We start from the raw sequence: 22,326 nt of genomic DNA on the forward strand, positions 1-22,326 counted from the left end.
TTTTTTTTTTTTTTTTTTTTTTTTTTTTTTTTTGATAATCCAGGGTTCTCCACTTACGTGGATCATTCCCTGGGCCCGGTTAGGCAGCGGTTCACTTCACCCAGGAGGGCTTAAACCTGGGCTGGGGACAAGGCCCAACACCCAGTACCGCATTTGATGACAGGATGGACAGTTCCCCTCCGCCTGGCGTCGAACCCGGGAGCATGACAGTTAGCCCCCAAATTCTTTACCAAACGAGCTACCACATTCCGTCAAGCTGCTTCTTTTTGAAACCTGTCTTGTCTGTACGTGTTTATTCCAACGTCGAATTCGTTTCGTAGATAGGGTATATATCCACATAATGATGCAATCAAATCGCTTATATTATAGGGAAATTGGACTTTAACGACGGGTGTTCAAAAAAAAAAAACTTTAACGACCATCATAAACGATATAGAATTACAATTGGGGATTAGGACGTCAAATCCAAAACAATGCCTCCTTGGTTGTTTATTTCCACGAAAGCAATCTCTATACTAGTATACAGTATATATCTGCGTGACATGGCAGTGAGTTATTATATTTGTTGGAAGGACGATGATGGTAATCATCGATGCTAAAGTACCCTCGAAGGTCATCTGTGGAGTGGGCCGGATTAAAATTGTTTTTCTTGCTTAGCTTCACGAAAGTCCTTATAATTGTTTGGGCGTAATTATCGTTTTTGCATGGATCAGATATATTGGTCTATCTGTTCAAACAAGTTTCCAATATATTTTTCTGCTCTACATGATCTCTTGTCATGTGTACTACACTACAGTTTATTATCATTTTACTCTTAGGGAAATGCCCTTTATAATTTTATTTCCTTAATAGTAAGTATGTTTTTCAATCACTACAATTTACACTACAAGAAATATTGGTATTGGTAGCACACCCAAAAGACGCTATTATAAGGCTTTCATAGCGTTTTTGTAAACGCTCTGACAGCCGCAGCTATAATAGACCCCCCCCCCCTCTATCATAGGGTATTTTCATGTGCTATTATAAGTAGATATATTATAGCGTTAATCATCAGCTATAGGATAGTTTTTTCTAGCATTTGATTCGTGCTATTATATAATTTTGCATAGCTTTCTTTTAGTGTTGTGAAATATTTTATAATGACATAATGTCATAATTGAAAATAAAATAATTATAATTAATTAATTAAATACAAATTGATTAAAATTAATTAAATAAAAATAACATAATTTAGAATTAGATGCAATTCCTTTATAATTCTCGACTCCTCGATCTCAGATTCGTTAGAGGAGACTGAACCGGAGAAGAGACCAGTCTTACACCAACGGAGAAGAAAGAGGATATGAGTTAGATCTGGATTGTTTTTTTTTTCACAAGATCTGGATCGTTAGATCTGGAGAAAGAGGGGAAATAGAAATGAAGAGATACGAATGAGATCTGGATCGTTAGATCAACTTCTATCAACGGTTCAGATTAAATATTTAGCAATCCTCGCCTTCTTATTTCATTGGCTAGCAACAATTCACCTTTCTTATTATTTTTTTCTACTCGCCACAATCCACCCTTCTTGCTTATTTTTAAAAATATATATGATCTTATTTTGACTTAAAAAACAAAATGATTTCTAATATTTGTATATATAAACAATTGTTATATTTTGGATTTATGATTATGATTTAATTTCAATAGGTTTTAGTTTAGTAATTATATTATTTGAAAAGATTACATTTATGACTTTGTATGTAGTGTTTAAGTTTAGGGTTTAGGATATTATATTTAGGGTGTAGATTTAAGATTTAGTGTTTGAGGGTTAAATTTAAAATTTGATATTAGATTTTTAAAATGATTAAATTTTGAGTTAAAGTTTAAGATTGAAGTTATATTATGAAAAGATTGAAGTTTTATAGTGTATGTTTAGGGGTTAAACCCTATAATTATATATAAATCTAAAATTGATTTAAATAGGTACTTTATAAATATTAATGATTTATAATTTAGTTTTATGATTAATTTTAAGTTGAAGATTAATGTATGATATAGAATTTGAGTGTTTGGATTTGTGGTGATAGGGTTTGAAGTATTATATGTGGTTTGAAGTTATATAACATTTATATTCCATAAATTAGACTTATATATAACTTTTACAAAGTTAAGGGTTTATTGTTTATGATTTAGGGGTTAGGTATAGTGTTTGGAGTTTAGAATTTAAGATTTGAGATTAAGTTTTGAGAAAACGAAATTTTGAGTTTAAATTTATGATTTGAAGTTATAGTGTGAAAAGATAAGAATTTTGAACTCTATACCTAAACCCTAAACCTCAACCATAAATCATAAATTTAAACTTTAAACTCTTTTTTTGTATGTGTAAAAAGTAGTTACAATAGTCATTTTCATAAAAATTATGGCATTTTTGCAGTGTAGTTTTACGAATAGAGCAACACATAAACAATGGTAATAAAATCAAAACCAAATCGACTAAAACCAGCAAATATATATTTGACATGATTATAACGGTAGTTTGATACAGAGATCTGATAAATAATAAGCCAGTAAACTTATTCCAAGCATACTCTTCATTGCCACCTCTCCTTAACATAATCTTCAGTGTGATCGTGTGTATATAGGAACCAACAGGCTCTACACCATTCCTACTGAATCAATACCTAGCAGCCTTTAAGATGGATTCACTCATCTGCAACAGACATGAATAACAGTCAGAGACTTAACCCATAATCGATTTCGAAGTGTAAGTCCTATAATGATTGAAAACGCACAGAGACAACAAGAACCACAAATCAATTTTCGAAAACGAGACATCTCAAGCTCTGAACTTCCCCTACAACTAAAAGTTTTTAAAAGCCAAACCTTTGGTCACAATAGCTTTGCTTCTGGAGTTCAACTGATACCATATCAATATATTATCTTGAGTATCAAACAGAATCAATTTATTAGAGCAGACAACAACTCTCTTCATCGCTTAAGTGTATCAACCCCCAAAAATGCATTCATCATGGTTCCAACAATCAAAGCACCATACTTTAGTCAAGACAAAAACTTTAGTCAAGTGTTCTTCATGACCAAAACAGAGAAGAAACGGAGTAAATACATAAACTATAGTCTATAGGCAAGTAAAGACTTTAAATTGTAACATAGAGCATAGAGGTGAAACAAGAACAGGGAAAAAAACAAACTTTAGCCAAGAACAGAGCAAAGAGAAAGACTTTGGTGTTTCTAAGACTTGGAAAAGGATTAAATGATCGAACGGATGTGACGGCAGATCTGACGGCGAGGCGAGGAAGTGAGGAGTGACGACCGAGAGGGGGAGGAGGATTGGACGGTATAAAGTTCGGCGAGACCTGTGTTGCACAGTGATGAGTGATGGCGGAAGAGAGAGGTTACAGGAGGAGCAAGATGAAGAGTCTCACCCTTATCCTTGATTTTCCAATCAACACCAGTAACTTTCCAAAACCCAGAACGTGTAGTCTTCCTTGGCCTCTTCTTCGTGGATTCATATGGAGAGAAGAAGTACCACACAAGATCATTCGATTCGATCTTCGATAACGGTGCAAACAAAAAAGAAAACCTAAATCAGACAACACGATTGATTTCAAGGTGAATTGAGATTGAGAAACTTACCAGGCAGAAACGCTGGTTCGTAGTTATAGATGTTGATCTCGCTGATCGAATCGTCAAGGAGCCAACTATTACCCATAATTTTGTTCTTCAGATAAAAGTTTATCAATTCCTCATCCATAGGACTAGACCTAAACCACACAGGATAATTTTTCATTTGACCAATCCTATGCTTGGGTGATGAGAGATCGTAAGCAAACAATGGAGAAGAAGAGGTTCTAGATTTTCAGTTTTTAATTCAAGGTGCCTGCCATCCTTGCGCAGGGACAATTCAATTCAAGGTGATTGTGCCAGAAATAAAGGGGATGTTTGATCCAAAAAAATAAAAAAAAAATAAAAAAAAAATAAAGAGATGCCTGGAATGAGAATGGCTGAAAACCAAAAATTGGCCAAGTGTTTTGGCTCTAAAATTATTTTTTAGCTATTGTAATGATTTTTGTGTTTCCATTTAATGAAATTTTTTCGTAACGTAATTTTAATGCTATAATAGAGTTACGATCCGATTTTGACACTTTTAATAGCAGTTGGTGAATTCGTGCTACCGCGAACTGCTACCAATACTCATATTTCTTGTAGTGTTATTATCATTTTACTTTTAGGGAAATGCCCTTTTATAATTTTATTTCTTTAATAGTTCGTATGTTTCTCAATCTTTTGGTTTACAGCCTTGTTTTGTTGTTTTCTCAGATCTAATGGCTTTCAGGTATGGATGATGTATATCTAAGAGTGGTGTTGGTAGCCGCTAATATATTTCATGACATCGATGTGGTTTGCTGTGATGGTATCAATTTCGCCTAGTGAAAAGGGTAGGTCATAATCGTTTTTGATCTTGATTGGCTAGTATTAAAACTCATGTGATTTATCTCTTCGATGCCCTTGTCTTGGAGATTATTGAAATAGATTGACAAATACCAGTTATAGGGATTTGTCATCTTCTTCAGTTAGAATTTGTTTACTTTAATTTTGGATAGTGCTATTGTTAGGGTGTGAGACTAGTTGAATTGTCTTGGTAGGATATATCTCGATGGAATAATGGTTCTTGCTTTGAGGCTGGTTTGTGAGTATCCATGTACAAGGCTTGTTAGTTCTCTCTCTTTGGTTTATCCCTAGTTGGAGTTTAAGATTCTTCCTCCTTTAATCTAGGTTTTCTTGAGCTCATCATATCTTTGGAGTGTCGTTTTTAGAATTTGTTTATGTTTTGTGTTTTAGTTAGGGTCTTACTCATGTTCATATGCCTTGAGCATATAATGAAGTATGCAGAAGTAGTTATCTTATTCATCAACCAAACGTAAAATATATATACAACATGAATAGCATAAGCTAACTAGGAATAGGAAAGTAGATTAGGCTAAATCCCTAAGTAATGGGATCATATCATTATCCTCTCATTACTCCCCCTCAAGTTGGCAATGACATATTTCGAATGCCTAACTTGGACAGCAGAAATTGAAATGTAGGAGCAGGAATAGGCTTCGTCAGAAGATCAGCCGGTTGATTCTTTGTTGAGATGTGAACAGTCCGAAGAAGTTTAGCTTGGATAACATCACAAACCATATGACAATCATTCTCCACATGCTTGGTTTGTTCATGAAAGACAAGATTCTTGGCTATATGAATTGCCGATTGACTATCACAGAAGAGACGCATTGGTTGAGGATGATAGAAACCAAACTGGTGAAGTAGACGCTTTAGCCATTTGAGCTCACAAGTGGCATCAGCCATGGACCTGTATTCGGCTTCAGACGATGATCGAGAGACTATGCGTTGTTCCTTGGTTCGCCATGAGACTAGCGAGTCACCGAGTAACACCAGATACGCACTCAAAGATCGACGTGTACGTGGACAAGAAGACCAGTCCGCGTCACAAAATGCAGTAAGCTGGAGATTACTGTCTGAAGATAACATAATACCTTGATCAGGACAACCTTTTAAGTATCTAACAACTCGTAGTGCAGCAGTCCAATGATCGTCACGAGGCTTCTGCATAAATTGAGATAGGAGATGAACAACATAGCTTAGTTCGGGTCTTGTAAACGTAAGATAGATTAATCTACCGACCAGTCTTCTATACTTGCCAGGGTCGGTGAGAAGTGGACTCGTAGACACCGCAAGCTTGTGATTCAACTCAGTAGGAACCGGCGATGGCTTTGCACCAAGAAGACCACACTCAGTAATAATATCCAAGGCGTACTTTCTCTGAGACACAAAGATCCCCTCAGGACCTCTTGCGACTTCCAAACCGAGAAAGTATTTAAGTTTACCTAGATCTTTCATCTTAAAATATTTGTGCAAATAGTTCTTGAACCTCTGTATAGTAGAAATGTCATTACCGGCAATGATAAAATCATCGACATACACAAAGATGTGTAAGCATATATCGCCCCGAACAAGAGAGAACAATGAGTAGTCTTCATAACTCTGAACAAATCCGAAATCCAAGAGAGTCTTACTCAGCTTTGCAAACCAGCATCTAGGAGATTGTTTGAGACCATAAAGGGACTTGCGAAGACGACACACCTTAGACGGATCATCTGATTGAAACCTTGAGGTAGTTGCATATAAATCTCTTCCTCAAGATCTTCGTGTAAGAATGCATTATGAACATCCATTTGGTGAATCTCCCAACGTTTTGAAGCTGCAATTTTAAGGAGAAACCGTACCGTGTTCATCTTGGCAACATGAGCGAATGTATCTTTATAATCTGTGCCCTCTTTCTGTCGGTTACCACAAGCCACCAATCTTGCTTTGGGTCGCTCTTCAGTGCCGTCAGCTTTGTATTTGATTGTATAAGTCCACTTATTACTTACGGCCTTTTTACCAGGAGGGAGAGTCGTTACGTCCCATGTATGATTAGCTTCTAGTGCATCGATCTCCGTCTTCATGGCCCCGTTGAAGCGAGGATCAAGGACTGCCTCTTTGTAAGACTTAGGTATGTAGTCCGTAGTAATAGTTGCTAGAAATGCCTGATGCTTTTCATTAAAGACAGATGATGATTAAAAAATCAGCAATAGGATACGGTGTTTTACCTGTGACCGTTGGAGAGAAACTCTGTTCAGGAGAAGAAACGTGAGAGGGGTTCGTAGCAGAGGCCGCATGAGTCGTATATTGCATGAGTAATACAGACGGCTTTTTAGTACGATGACCTCGTCCGAGAACTTCCAAGAGTCCAGGAGAAGAAGATTCTGCAGGCGTAGATTGTTGTTGCGATGTCGGGGATGTAGGTATAACTGCAGGTGTACTTGGAGTAGCTGATAGTTTGGGTGTAGAAGTTGGTGATGTTGATGGAGTTGAAGGAACAGAGTGCTCTGTAGGTGAAATCATATCAGTCGAGGCCATAGGTTATGAAGCAGACGTAGTAGTAGGTGGCGGTGTTGAATGTACCTCTGGTTGTGCAGGTTCGATACCGCTCCCCCTTGATGGAGACGTCGGTTCTAACCAGTCATCGATCGGATCATTATGTTGCAGAACTGGTGGTGAAACATAACCAGTATTTGCAATCCCTGGAATTTGATCCTCAAAGAATGTTACGTCGCGACTGATGAAGAATTCATTGGTTTCAAGATCGTAAAGCCTCCAAGCTTTCTTTCCAAATGGATATCCCACGAAAATACACTTTCTAGATCGTTCAGCAAACTTATCTTTGCTCCTTGGTAGCCAATGCGCATAAGAAAGGATACACCGGTGGTTTCCCATGTAAGAGTTTGTATGGAGTCTTGCCGTGAAGCAATTGTGTTGGTGTCCGGTTGATTATATGAGCCGCAGCTAGGATACTTTCGCCCCAAAAATCTACTGGTAAACGGGCTTGGAACAAGCATGCTCGAGCTACATTTAGAATGTGCATGTGTTTCCTTTCTACTCTCCCATTCTGTTGAGGAGTATCAACACACGACGTATGATGTACGATCCCTTGCTCTTGAAAGAATGGTTTTAGAACCATAAACTCAGTGCCATTGTCTGTCCGAATCGTTTTGACACTTCGACCAAACTGTTTTTCACTCATGGCGCAAAAGTTTTTAAGCAGGATTGAAACTTTTGATTTCTCAAGCATTAGGTAAGTCCATACAGCACGGGAATAATCATCAACCACAGTAAGAAAGTAAACAGCCCCACACGAAGCTGGTGTATGATAGGGTCCCCAAACATCGCAATGAATCAAACCAAAAAGACTTTCAGCTTTGTTAAGACTATCAGGGAAAACTGATCGAGTTTGTTTTGCTCTAAAACAAATGTCACACTGACTAGAATTAGAAAAATCTATCTTAAGTGTATCAAAAACCGGTAGCGTAAATAAAATTTTGTAGGAAGGATGTCCAAGTCGACGATGCCACAAATCTGAAGGAGACGAATTCGTTTTTGCAGCTCCATGAACTCGTGCAACTTTAACACCCGTAAAATAGTAAACCCCCTCACGTTCTTCACCTGCTCCAATCAGAGTTCTCGAAAAACGATCCTGTAAAACACACAACTTATCAGTGAATATTGCTATGCAACCAGTTTGTTTCAATAGTTTAGAAACTGATATGAGTGTGTAGTTAAAATCTGGCACAGAAAGAACATCATGCAACAAATAGTCATTGCTGAGACGTAGTCGTCCTCGTTTTGTTGCGCTTGATATTCGGCCATTAGGAAAAGTGACCGAAGAAGTAAAGTAAGAGACGTCGTGGAGTAAAGACAGATCACCAGTCATATGATGTGAGGTGTCTGTATCAATAACAACATCAGTATATTTAAGTTTACCCGACAGACGCTATGATGAGAGGTTGATCTGTTGATTTTGGAGCAATGCGATCAAAGAAGCAATCTGGTTCGAGTTGTTTAGAATCTGCTTGTTTTGAGTAGTATACGCAGCATTGGCGCGACCACGTCCACGTCCCCTATTACCACTGAAACGTCCTCTGCGACCTCCTCTCTGATTGTTGTTTGGACGTTGTTGTTCATTATACCTATCAGAAAAACCATGAAGTAGAAAAAACTTTGTATTATCATGGCCTTTGCGACCACAGTGTGTACATGAGCGGTTAGAATCTCTCGACTTCAGTGGAGTAGAGTCAGCTATAGGTGGAGGAGCTTTTTTGCAGTATCGGTTTTAACAGAGAAGCCAAGTATGTCTGATCGTTGTTCTTTTGATCGAGTTGTTGCCATGTTTTGTTCTTCACGGATAACTCTAGAGTAGACAATATTGAGATCAGACAACGGGTCTTCATCAGTTATACGAGACCGGATAGACATAAAACGTGAATCGTCTAGTCCAAAGAGAAACTTGTGAACACGTGCATCCTCCTTTTCTTTTTCAATATCAGCACCTGCTGCACACGTACATGTGCGAGTTGTTTTGAGTTTCTGTAGTTCTTCCCAAAGCTTTGTAAGTCTGCCGTAGAAGTCAAAGACTGATTTGCCATCCTGCTTGCAGTTGGTAATCTCTTCTTGGAGCTGGTGTATACGAGCACCGTTCTTTACGGTGAATCGAAAGCTTAGGGTTTCCCACAGCTTATGAGCATCCGGAACGTGTGTAACAGTAGACCGACCCTTAGGATCAATGGACGTTCTAATCCATCCTACGATCATAGAATTTGCAGCAAGCCACCTAGGTAGGTCAGGGCTGTCGTCGGCTGTTTAGAGATCGTCCCATCTATGAATCCGATCTTTTGTTTAGCTTGTAAAGAATTCCGTAGTTCCGTAGATCACTCCGAATAATTCTCGTTTGTAAGAAGAACCGAAGTAATAAGAGCCCCCGGATTGTCGTTTGGGTATAGATGATATGGAGAACTGACATCACGTTGTGTTGTCGCAGTAGAATCAGTAGTAGACTCCGACATATTGGTTGATGAACAAGAATTGTAGTAGGATGTGGAAGTAAATTTGTAGAAGTAGAAGTAGAATGAAGATGATCAACATTTTTGTGATCAATTTAGAATATTGTGCGGAAAATTTTTGTTGATCTTAGCTCTGATACCATATAATGAAGTATGCAGAAGTAGTTATCTTATTCATCAACCAAACGTAAAGTATATATACAACATGAATAGCATAAGCTAACTAGGAATAGGAAAGTAGATTAGGCTAAATCCCTAAATAATAAGATCATATCATTATCCTCTCATTAAGCACGTTTTGTTATAGAAAGAGTTAAATAGTTTCTGTATAGTACAAGAAATATGTTGTGCCTTCGCCCCTGATCTTGGCCAATGTATTTTTGTCTTCTTTCGTATATACAAACTCTACCAAATAAATCAAATTCAATAAGCATGCCCGTAATCATACTGTCAGTGTTCTTAATACAATCGTTTAGATGCCTTTTATAAACCATTGAACTAATATTTTTTATTATAGGAATTGCGGGAGGGCTTGCAACTACTAGAATATAATTTTTATTTAGTCTAAATGTTGTTCCGCCTTTTTAGCAAAAAAAATGTTGTTCCGCCTTATATTTTATTTACGATTGACTTTAGTTTGTTCAGAGAATATTAACTAAAAAGATATGGATATATCCAATGTCGAGATAGTTTAGATTTTATTGTTTTCATTATAGATGCAGCTTATACAGTGCTTCAACAATTCATTGAGTTCTCCACGTAGTTTTTTGAAGGGACCCTTCTTTGAAAGCAACTCATCTCCAGTATTTTATTTTATTTTGAGAAACGAAATTTTGTTTTTGTGTGCTTTATTTATCCTTTCCTAATTTTCTATTAAGTGTTAATTTTGATCTTGTATTTTTTCCAGATGAAAGACATGGCAAACTAGGGTCATAACCAAGGAGCAACCCAAGCATTGAGTGTCTTAGGTGTTCTTTCCAAAGTGAATGGATCATTGTGGTATGAAACATATATATAAAAGAACGGCACATTAAAATTTTAGTTACGTTATATTTTTATTTTTGTTTATAGGTTCATATGTGATTCCCTAATCACTAATGAAATAAAAAAAATCATTTGATCTGATTATCCAATGTATTGGAAGGTAAAGTAATAGTTTTAAAAATCTTTTTGTTTTCCTATATTTCATCATAGATATTTTTTTGTCTGACATACTTTTGTATTCTACAGTTGGTCGATTTCACACAAAGTCGTGTGTTCGGTCTAGGAGATCTTCTTAGTGAAGTTTCAATCAATGGTAAAATGCCAGCCAACATTGAAAGCAATTTAGAAAATAATGAGACTTTCAAAAAAGGTACAAGTCACTTTTGAAGAAAATGCAGATATAAAAGAAAGGCTGAGCAAACTTGAAGGCTTGGAAAAAATGATAGCGATTTTTTGTCCAATTATTCTATTTAGGGGTGTCAACAATTCAGTTGGTTGCTTTAATTATTTTCTTCCTAATTTTTTATTAGTTTTATGTAGCTTTAAAATTATTGTTGGTGTTTCTCCAATAAATTAATAATGCATTGTTTGAATTTTTTAATATTTTAGTTTATTTAATAAATTTGGTCATTAGGTTTTTGTGTTATTTAAAATATATTTACTGTAAAAATAAATAATACATCTAATATGATTATAACAAAATACTACAAGAATAATTTATGCAACACAGTTGATAATATACTAATTGTATTAAAATATTATTTGTTAACCACAAGATAACTGTTGTCACAAAATATTTGCAACAACATTCAATGTATATTTTAAATAGAAAATTATGTAACAATTTTAAGTTGCACCTATACGTTGTAATTATACCAATTTTTTATATATGTCTTGTCGCATTAATACTACTAAATTGCAAGGAAAAATTAATTGCGAATTTGCAACTTTGTTTGCTATTATTTTAAGTAGCAATGGCTTGCCACTATTTTTGTTGCAAAAGTATGTTGTAAATATACAACGAAGTTGCTATAAAACAATTGTTGCAAAAATAAGACAGATTTAGCAACAACTCAATTCGTTGCTAATTTTGTTACGTATATGCGACAAACATGAATTTGCAACATACAAACAGAAAGAATTTAAAATTTGTCACATTTTTGTTGCAATTTTATATTTACAACAAATTATTACCATATTTAAACAATATATCTCTATTGCAAAATGATAGTACCACTGATCCTTGCCTCCTTGGCAAGGGAGTCTGCTCGGCTGTTTCTATCTCTGGGAATATGGGAGATGCTAAAACCAGAAAATTCATCTCGTAATAGACAAAATGATACTAGGCTAAGAGAAAAAGACGGTCAGTCAGTTGGGTTAGCAATCATATCCACCAAATCAGAACAATCTGTCTCGATATGCAACGTAGTCACACTTAGCCCACCTAAACATGATCACCCATAGAAGTCCTTCCATCTCAGCATGAAGAGCCGATATGCTCTGGCGACAACCTTGTAATACAAAGTGTTCGACACCCATTTGGTCTTTATTTAAATGTGTAATTATTAGTTATTTATTCTTATACATATATTAACACATTTTAATATTAATTTTTATTTAAATCTAAATTATTAAATTAGAAACAGTTTTTAAATTATTATTATATATTATCTAAGTTCAGTATTTATATTGGCTATTTCACGTATTGATTTTTTTGTTTACTTTTTTTTTATGTGGTGTAAATTTTGGATTAAAATCTTCTATATAGTAATAATTAAATTATCATTTAGCAACTTTGATTTAAAATAAACAATTGTAGTTATGGCTTGAAAGAATCTTACTGGCATTAAATGTTTTAGAAACAGTCACAACTCATACAAAAATAAAAAATAATAGTCAATAAACATCATATATTAACAGCCATTTAGATTTTAAAAATTGTGATACGAAAAAAAGTACAGAACATTACATACGTATTCTCTTAGCTTAAACTTATATAATATTTACTACTTGTCAATTTATTTTTATGTTATTTAATGTTTTGTCCTATATAAGTATACAATTTATATTTTACGACAAGTATATTTTCTATGATCCTTTAACTAATTTATCACTTATTACATGAAACAGAATATAGAATTAAACGCTCAATAAAATCTAATTTACCCTAAAAGTTGATTCTAATTTAGTCAAAGATATTTCTTTTGCAATGAGATTTTCTAAAGGTCCAAGATTTTAAACCTGACCAATACACAAAACATTAGAATAAGGAACTGATGAACGAAGTAAACATAATTAAGATACACTAATGAAAAACACTATATGATCTAGAAACTCACTAACTATAACTATTTTATACTGATGTTCCAATATTTCTTAAATTTTTTTTTAAATAACTATTTCCCAACTCTTTTGAAAAATTATCACAATAAGTGATTTTAACTGTTTTATAAGTGTTTATCTTAAAAGGTACAGAAGTCATAATAAATAGTGAAATTTTCACAATGAATGAATTTTATTGTTTGAAAGTTACCCAAAACAAACAAAAAATCTCTTTAAGATAACTTAGATAAAAAGTTAGAAGAAAATATTTATCATTAGAGACATAAATCATGAAAAATAAATTTAAAGAACGGTTGATTAACATCCAATTGTATTAAAAATGCAAATCAGTAAAGAAAGATGAAATAATATATTTACAACGGTATCTACCAACGTGAAAACAACTTTTTGTATTTTTCATGTATTTTAAATTTTCAACCCTTTAACTTTAGCATGTAATAATATTTAACTGGATCAATAGCTCCAATAAAACAAGAAAAAACTAACTATATTATAAGCCATTAAAATTATAAATCAAATATAAGATAAATATAATTATGATATTATTGGTAAAATATTCCAGATATAATGAAAATATGCATATTAAGATCTTTGGAACACCTTACTTTTGACAAGCAATTGATCTCAAGATATGGACATCGACATAAATCTATACTATTAAAATAGAAGTCAAATTTTTGTAGTTGGACTATTCTTTATAAAATTAATTAAATAATTTTTTTTATAAATATTTGAATTATTCTATAAGAAACCAATCAAATAGATATTTCCATATTTTCCCTGAAATTGTATCTAAATAAAATCTTTTCATATCATTTTATTCAAAATATTAATATATATTTCAATTTTCATTAAAATAGACCTTTTAAAATATGTAATAATTTCATATTTATTTAAAATTTAGATGTATATTTTATTTTCACTTAAACAAACCTTTAAAATATTTAATTTCAAATTTATTTAATAAAAATGTATATTTCACTTTTCACCAAAACAAATATTTTAAATATCTCATTAATTTTATAATTATATTAAACTCATTTAAATTTTTTTTCTAAATTTGGGATATTAATTTAAAATAATATTTTCAATTAAATCTTTAATCCTTAACCGATAAAATTTGTTAATTTAGAATTTCGGACCACGTGATTAAAAATATGCTATCAATATGAACAATTGGTATACAAATGCTATTTTGAAAGTGGAATCAGTTTGTGTTATTAAATATAGTAGTCGATATAATTTTATATTTCAATAATAGGAATATATAACTACTTTATTCATAAAAATATAATCAAGCTTATTTCATATATTCTATTTTAACATTTAAAATTCATTGTAAATGATCCAAGAGTTTTGGGGTAGTACAATCGAAAAGTAAAAATCTAAATCACCAATAAACAACATAATAAACCTCAATAAAAACATATAATGAAAAGAAAATGCAAGTTTAAAACGAAAAAACAGATACGACGTACCACAATTTTTGGTTTAATAATTTAAATGAAGTGGGTTTTTTATGAATTAGACTTAGTATAGATTATTGAGTCAGAGAGTTTAATTATAAAAATAATTTGATTAACATATATGTATGATTAAAACATAAAATAAAAGTATACCTTTAATAAAATATTTAATTTAATGTTAAATTGAGTGATATTTTCATAAAGGTCAAATCTCCAAAATAGCACCTTTCTAAGTTTATATCACAAAAATAACACTCAAAAACTAAAATGACCAAAATAGCACATTTCTAAGTTTATCCTTTGAAAATTTTAATTTTTTTATTTTTCAAAATTTGAAATCTTATCCCCAAAACCTCATTTCTCAACTCTAAACTCTAAACCCTAAACTCTAAACCCTAAACCCTAAACCCTAAACCCTAAACCCTAAACCCTAAACCCTAAACCCTAAACCCTAAACCCTAAACCCTAAACCCTAAACCCTAAACCCTAAACCCTAAACCCTAAACCCTAAACCCTAAACCCTAAACCCTAAACCCTAAACCCTAAACCCTAAACCCTAAACCCTAAACCCTAAACCCTAAACCCTAAACCCTAAACCCTAAACCCTAAACCCTAAACCCTAAACCCTAAACCCTAAACCCTAAACCCTAAACCCTAAACCCTAAACCCTAAACCCTAAACCCTAAACCCTAAACCCTAAACCCTAAACCCTAAACCCTAAACCCTAAACCCTAAACCCTAAACCCTAAACCCTAAACCCTAAACCCTAAACCCTAAACCCTAAACCCTAAACCCTAAACCCTAAACCCTAAACCCTAAACCCTAAACCCTAAACCCTAAAATCTAAATCCTAAACCCTAAACTCTAAACCCTAAACCGTAAACCCTAAATCCTAAACCCCACCCTTTAACTCTAAACCCTAAATTTGTGACTTTTGATAAAACATTAAGTGCTATTTTTGTGACTTTTGACCTTGAGTGCTAGTTTGAGAACATAAACTTGATTTAGTGCTATTTTTGTCTTTTTCTCAAAAAAATATGTAATATAAATTTTAAAAATAAAAATAAAAACTAATTTTCCATATAGCATGGTTTATTTAGTCTTCAAATACAATAATATGTACAAAATTAAACTAATATGTGTATTTTAATATAATAAAAATATATTAAACATATACTATAACTGTTTTAATTTTTTTTTAAAATTTCATCCCGCCCCCGACTCTAGTATTTTTATATATATGAATTTAAATACATTTGCAGCGTGGTGATTTATCAAAAAAAAAATGCTTTAGTTGGTCAACTAAATAATGTCAGACATGGCTCTAATCACACTAGTAAAAATTAATACAAGTTTGAAGTTAAACTAGACAAAAAAAATGGCGAAACGTTCATTCAACTATACCTTTTATCCAAATTCAGTAAAAAGACTATATTTTTATTGTGAATAGTTAGAACAGTTGGTTCATTTATTTTCAGTTTGTTCATATATGTTCCTGTAAAATTTTTTAGGGTCATAGAAATTTCTCATATATAAACATGAAAGTTAACCTAAACCCTAAACTCTAAACCCTAAACCGTAAACCCTAAATCCTAAACCCCACCCTTTAACTCTAAACCCTAAATTTGTGACTTTTGATAAAACATTAAGTGCTATTTTTGTGACTTTTGACCTTGAGTACTAGTTTGAGAACAAAAACTTGATTTAGTGCTATTTTTGTCTGTTTCTCTTTCATAAATGTCACATAAGGTAAAATTTTAATTGATGTTCATATTTTATTAAGAAAAATCCACTGAAAATTTGAAACTATAAATTAAATTATTGCATGCGAAGTATAAAATTGTTATGTTGAAAATGTTATATTAAACAGTTAATAATATGGTAAATATTAAAATTATATACCACTAATCATGTAAACTAAATATATATATATATGTATAAATATGAAAATAATCACCTGCACGGTTGTGCGGGTTAAGTTCTAGTGTATAAATAATATTATTAAAATTAATGGATCATAGAACATGATAAATCATTAAATTTAATTTTTCCAAATAATTTTATAAATAGATAAGATTTTTTTTTAAATAGTATTTTTAATATATGTAAAATAACGTGACTTCTCTCTCGCCGGCCATCTTTTGATGGAAAAAAATAAAAAAGAATAAATATGTGGAACAATCCAATAAAAAGCATACTGTTGTCATCCAAAAAAAAAAGGGGGGGGGGGTCAGAAGCCCCGCATAATGGACACGTGTCCAGTGGGCGGATTCCACCAGAAACGCTTCTTCTTCTTCTTCATAAAAGAAATTAAGAAGGAAGCTAGCTACCTTTGATCTTCTCTCAGGTGGTGTTGTGTGTGGTATGTCTTTCTTCTGTCTCTTTCTCCATCACTCTCTCAAGCTGTCTAGTTTTTGCAATATCAGCAAGCTGTCTTGTTTTTGCAATATCAGCAAGCTGCTTCTTATCTGAGTTAAGTTGATTTCGGGCATGCATTTGCTAAATTCTCTGCAAGTCTAAGAGTCGTTTCTTTCTTACACGCTTTTTGCATGCTTATCATCTCCAACTTGATAGTAGAAAATTAGTTCTTAAATATCATCATCAAGTGTGTGTTTATTATAGAGGTAAAAGCTCTGAGATTCTTCAGACATGCGGCTGTGTTCTCATCGCTCTTGTTTTTTCTGTTGCAGTTTAGGAGAGAGAGATTGAGCTTTAAAAGAGTTAGCAATGGAGCATTCAGAAGAGGGCCAGACGCAACAGGGGGTCATGGATTATGTTCCTCCTCGTGCTTATCAGAGTGGAGGTCCCTCTTCTATGGCGTTCCACCACCATCACCAGCAGCTCCAACTTTTATGGGCTACCCAAATGCAAGAGATCGGGCAGACCACAGACTTCAAGAACCACACCGTTCCGCTGGCTCAAATTAAGAAGATCATGAAAGCCGATGAAGATGTGTGCATGATCTCAGCGGAGGCCCCAGTGATCTTTGCCAAGGCATGTGAGATGTTCATACTGGAGCTGGCACTGCGTTCTTGGACCCACACGGAGGAGAACAAGAGGAGGACCTTGCAGAAGAACGACATAGCCACTGCCATATCAAGGACTGACGTCTTTGGTTTCTTGGTGGACATTATCCCCAAGGACGACCTGAAAGAAGAAGGGTTAGGGGTAACCAAACTGACCATGCCAACGGTGGTCGATTCTCCCCCATACTATTACTTGCAGCAGCAGCAAGGGGTGATTCCCTGGGCACAGGGAAATCTACAGTAACACCATAATGATCAGTAGCCCTCCAATAGTTTTTCTCTCCTTTCTAAGTTAATAAAACTGGACTGCTCTTTTCATCAATCACTGCTGTATGCTTTTTCCATTTCTATCATAATGGTTCATAATAGTCAGTATATTCCCATCAAATGCAACTTTATTTTCTCATCAAAAGTAATATATTTTTGGAACAACAGCACAAGTAAATAAACATGTGGGGTTTAAGCTCTCGCCGAAAGAACCATTTCAATGTAAAGTATACATGGACGGATAAGATTTACAAAAGCAGAACAGAGCAGCCCTCCTTGGCTCCAACCCAAGCTTGTTAACGACCTCCAGGATTTCTATTCCATGACAAGTAGGACGGATCTCCAAGCCTGAAACCAAATAAGTACTTATTTGACACATTGTTCAAAAGACAAAGTGGCTGTAGGCACAATTTAAGGAGGGTTATCCAGAGATTCAAGTCTTGCATATAAGCATCACCACAACCAACAACAAGTATAATAGAAGGGATCTGCGTACCTAGGTTTCACAAGGTACATGATGGTAAATGCGAGTGCCAAAAAGAAGTAGAAACCGCCAACTGTTAGGTAAGCAATGCCGAGGAAATAGTTCTTCCCACCCAGCCAACTCGTTGTCGACAAAACAAGTTTCTTCTTCTGCAGCGTAACATGTATGGTGTCACCATTCTCAAGGTCGGTCTCTATCTTTCCGTAAAGTTTTCTAAATGTTGGTAAAGCTGCAGTTCTCATCCACACGATGAGATCTTCTTGTTCGCTAAGCTGAAAAGAGGAAGAAAGATGTGAGTCAGTCATAGAGTCAAGTTGCTAAGCATCCTCCATGTCGATATGTATTAAGGTTTTTACCGGTATATCTGGATTTAGAGTGGCACCACCAGTGAGATTCCCCTTTTGAAAATTCTTGGGGAAGACTCTGTTCCCAAACTTGTGCTCCTTGTCGCTCTTCCACACAATGCCTTTTTTGTTTACAGCTAGGGGTGTATTATTTCTTGATAAAGTGTAGGTATCATTAAACATACTCCAAGCAATGAGACCACATGGCACAATCGGCTTCCCACCCGTAGCATCATCCTCAGGCTTGCATGCACTAATTTGATTCTCGAATTTTGGACTTGTCAGCTGTGAATCACTTCTGCTTTTCACATACCTGTTCATCATAGACACTGATCGATTAAAAGAGCTATACAAAAATAATCTTAAGTTAAATAGATAGATACGCAGAGTGGTACACTTGTACCCTCCTTCCAACTCCATCCATTATATTCATTTAGAATCCACACCTTCCATTCTAGGTCAAAGAATTGGTTCCGATACAACAAAACCACCAAGATGAATGTGACATATTAATGACATGTTGTCAAGATGAATGAATACCTTCGGTGATTCTGGTAGAAGTTCTCAAGCTGGTAGTAAACATAGATAGGCTGCTTCTTCATACGCTTTGTCACCTAAGAATGGCGATAGAGAAAAGAGAAAGTAAATAAGATAGATGCAAAAACTAATTTATCAAAGAAAATAGATAAGGGGACTGACTGACTGACTGACTGACTGTTAGAGTTCGGTTACAAGATTTAGGAGCAGCTCCTTGAATACATGCAACCTTGTTAGTCCTAGCAGGTGCAGGAATGCAATCATTATCATACAGATCAAATGAGAAACTGAAACACGTGAGTGAGAAAGGGGAAGCCTAGCAATTTGATGATGAGTAGGAAAGGAAAGGAAAGGGACACATACATCCTGGGAAGCAAAAAGAGAGATAACTCCAAGCGGGATAAAGATGACACTGACTATCAGAAATGTTGAAATCACCTGCAGCAAAAAGATCAGAAGAGATTAGAAAATTGAGTAAAAAAAGGAGGAAGCTTGCTTTGCCCACCCAGCCAGGCGTAAGAATTAATGGGCTTGCAAGCTGGAAGCTCCTGTTGTGTGAACTTGGAATCTGTAAGTAAGGAATCATTATAAGTTTACTTCTTTTTTTTTTCAAGGCAATTCAATGAAAACTCTTTGCTAAAAGAAGTGTTAAGAGTCAGTCAATCCACGACGAATCAGTCAGTTCCACAAAGATCTAAAACACCCATCCATATGTATTTGACACGATCAAAACAAAATCGATAACAAGCCAGAGGAATAATCTATACACTTGGGCCGCTTCGAATTCTTCCTGGTGGTGGAAGAATCTCCCGATCCGGCACTGGACGACGCCGTATTCCCGACTCTGCGGAGTGATGGCTGGCGATCAAGGAAACCAAAGTATTTCTAAATCCTATTTTTTTTTCATCTAAAGCTTTATTTCATGATCAAACATCAAGTTCTGGTTCGAGTGCTGGCCATTGCTTGGAGGAGTTTATGATATGAACCATCTGCTGGCAATCCGATTCAAAGCGCACCTGCTTGAACCCGCGACTACTAAGCTCCTCCATAGCCCAGACTAGACACTCCGCTTCTGCGTGAAGTGGGGAGGAGGATTTACTACGCTTCCTCTGCCCCCGCCATATCTCAGTAGTTCCATCGAACATGATGAAACCCAAACCCACTCCCGTATCTTCTAGCGTCCATGACGCATCAATCATACATCTCCATCGTTCCCTTCTATCTTGGCCATCGACCTCTTTCTCCTTTGCTGCCCTAGCTTCCACATCCCAGATGTTCTCTGGCAGGATTTGTGCTAGCTTCCATGCTTCCGCTTCATGACACGCAAGTTGCAGCGTGTCCATCGGAGATATGTCTTTGTTGTTAAAGCATTTCTCGTTCCGTGCTTTCCATATATACCATATCAACCAAGGAAACAGTAATGTTCTCTCTGCCAAGTTAGGATCTTGTTGCATCTGTAGTAAAGTATCAAAATTAACAAAAATCGCAGAGCCCGGGAAAACCCCCGGAGATGATGGAACATGTGATAGCGCCCAGCATTGGACTGCCGGTGGACACTCAAATATAATGTGGTTTATTGTTTCGTTCTCCGCTCCACAACGTTGACAGACCAAATCCGTTCCACAGTGTCTCTCCTTTAGTTTACTCGCTGCAGCCACAAAGTCAAACAGAGCTTGCCAGAGAAAGTGTTTAATTTTCCTCTGAGATTTGAGCTTCCATACCTTACTCTTTAGACTGTTGCAGCTTGGTTCCAATCGTATGAGTCCCTGTGACTTCTTCCTTTGTTCAACAGCAATAGCATAACCGGATTTGACCGAGTAACATCCTGAGTTAGTGTGCTTCCAGCTATAGCCATCTTTGCGTCCTGTCTTACTGATACGTAGTGATAAGATAAGTGGGATATCCTCCTGGACAATCACTTCATTTATTAAGTCGACCTTCCACTCATTGCTATCGAAATTGATGAGGTGATGTACACTCAGATCTTTATCGATGACCACTGACCTTGGCTTTGCTGCTCGGGTGGGTTCAGTAGGAATCCACACATCTTCCCAGACTTTCGTCTCTGCCCTTGTTCCAATTGTTCTTTTAATCCCATCAACTAAGATTTGCTTTGCCGCCATAAGGCTATTCCACCCAAAAGATGGGGAGTTTGCTTTCCCTGTTAGGAGAGGATTCGTGTGCCTATAGTATCGACCTTTCAAAACTCTAGCTATAAGGGAGTGTGGATTTGTGAGCAGCCGCCACACTTGTTTAGCGAGTAAGGCCAAATTAAAATATCGAAAGTCTCTGAATCCCAAGCCTCCTTCTTCTACTGGTACACAAATTTTATCCCATGCGACCCAATGCATACCTCGATTATTGTTACCCGTACTCCACCAGAAACGCGCCACTGCAGCGGAAAGTTTGTTGCAAATATCCACTGGAATCAGGTAGCAAGACATCACGTACGTCGGTACAGACTAGGCCACCGACTTAATCTGTACCTCCTTTCCGCCCTTTGATAAGAGCTTCCCAGACCAAGAATTAATTCTTCCATTCTTCCGCTCTTGTACAAATACCCAAATACATTCCCATCTTCTCCGGCATACCCAAATACATTCCCATTCCTCCTTCCTTGTTGATACCCAATGATCTTTTCAGATCGGTTTTACTTTCTAAATCCTATTTACTGTGCAAAATTTTCATATTTTGGGCTTGCGATGGGCTTTTATCTTTTTTTTTTGGTTCCCCTGAGACCTTATAATTGATCATCATATTACAATAATTCAGTTAGCTTAATATATAAATATTAAATAATTTAACAAAAGATTGTTATTTTTAAAATATTTTTAACATTGTTTATCTTCATTTTCAGTAGTTGTATACTTGTATCAAATAAAATTACTTCCACCTCTTGTTCATGATTGAAAGTACTTCAAGCTTAAAGTTTTAAAGATCAACTAGATTACCACCCGAGTTGAAACGCAGATTGTTACAAAATAATTAAAATATAATTAATATTTTATTAACTTATTAGATAATATGTTGGGCAATTCTCCTAAATAGACCATTTTGAAGTTTTGGTCACAAAAATGGACCACAAGGAGGAAAATGACCAAATTGTTTCATTTAATAGGTAAAATGACCATAATACTTTAGGTATATAAAAAAATAATAAAATAAAAAAAAAAATTATAGTTTTAGATTATATGTTTTCAAATTCGAACTTTTTTATATAACTTTTTTTTTTTGAAAATGTTTTTTTCGAAATTTTTTTTTTCGAAATTTTTATTTTCAAATTTTCTTTTTGTAATTCGAAATTATTTTTTGAAATTATTTTTAAAATTTTTATTTTCAAATTTTTAATATTTATTTTTTATTTTATAAAATTTTAAAACTCAATCCCAAATCCCTACCCTTTAACTCTAAACTCTAAGGTTTGGATTA

At 34.8% G+C, this 22,326-nt stretch overlaps 1 protein-coding gene, 1 long non-coding RNA gene and 1 pseudogene across 4 annotated transcripts; 1 reads left to right on the forward strand and 2 right to left on the reverse strand.

Moving 5' to 3' along the window:
* Positions 1-2,387: 2,387 nt before the first annotated feature.
* On the reverse strand, positions 2,388-3,983 carry LOC106296717. 2 transcript variants are annotated; one of them, XR_001261279.1, is made up of 3 exons: positions 3,637-3,983; positions 2,866-3,552; positions 2,388-2,692 (listed from the first exon to the last, which is right to left on the reverse strand). It is a non-coding gene; the product is annotated as an uncharacterized LOC106296717 (long non-coding RNA). The 2 variants fall into 2 exon arrangements; XR_001261278.1 differs by having other exon boundaries at positions 2,388-3,552; positions 3,637-3,981.
* A 12,487-nt stretch (positions 3,984-16,470) lies between these two features.
* On the forward strand, positions 16,471-17,633 carry LOC106296898 (nuclear transcription factor Y subunit C-2). 2 transcript variants are annotated; one of them, XM_013733141.1, is made up of 2 exons: positions 16,471-16,601; positions 16,930-17,633. In XM_013733141.1, exon 2 carries the CDS (start codon positions 16,967-16,969, stop codon positions 17,507-17,509), a length of 543 nt encoding a protein of 180 aa, XP_013588595.1. In that variant the 5' UTR covers positions 16,471-16,601; positions 16,930-16,966; the 3' UTR covers positions 17,510-17,633. The 2 variants fall into 2 exon arrangements, with proteins under 2 accessions (XP_013588595.1, XP_013588596.1); XM_013733142.1 differs by lacking the exon at positions 16,471-16,601 and adding an exon at positions 16,608-16,711.
* Positions 17,634-17,647: 14 nt separating this feature from the next.
* LOC106297414 lies at positions 17,648-21,341 on the reverse strand (annotated as a pseudogene).
* Positions 21,342-22,326: the final 985 nt, after the last annotated feature.

The sequence above is a fragment of the Brassica oleracea genome, chromosome C6 (genome assembly GCF_000695525.1).
Source record: "Brassica oleracea var. oleracea cultivar TO1000 chromosome C6, BOL, whole genome shotgun sequence".
In the NCBI taxonomy this organism is placed as follows: Eukaryota; Viridiplantae; Streptophyta; class Magnoliopsida; order Brassicales; family Brassicaceae; genus Brassica; species Brassica oleracea.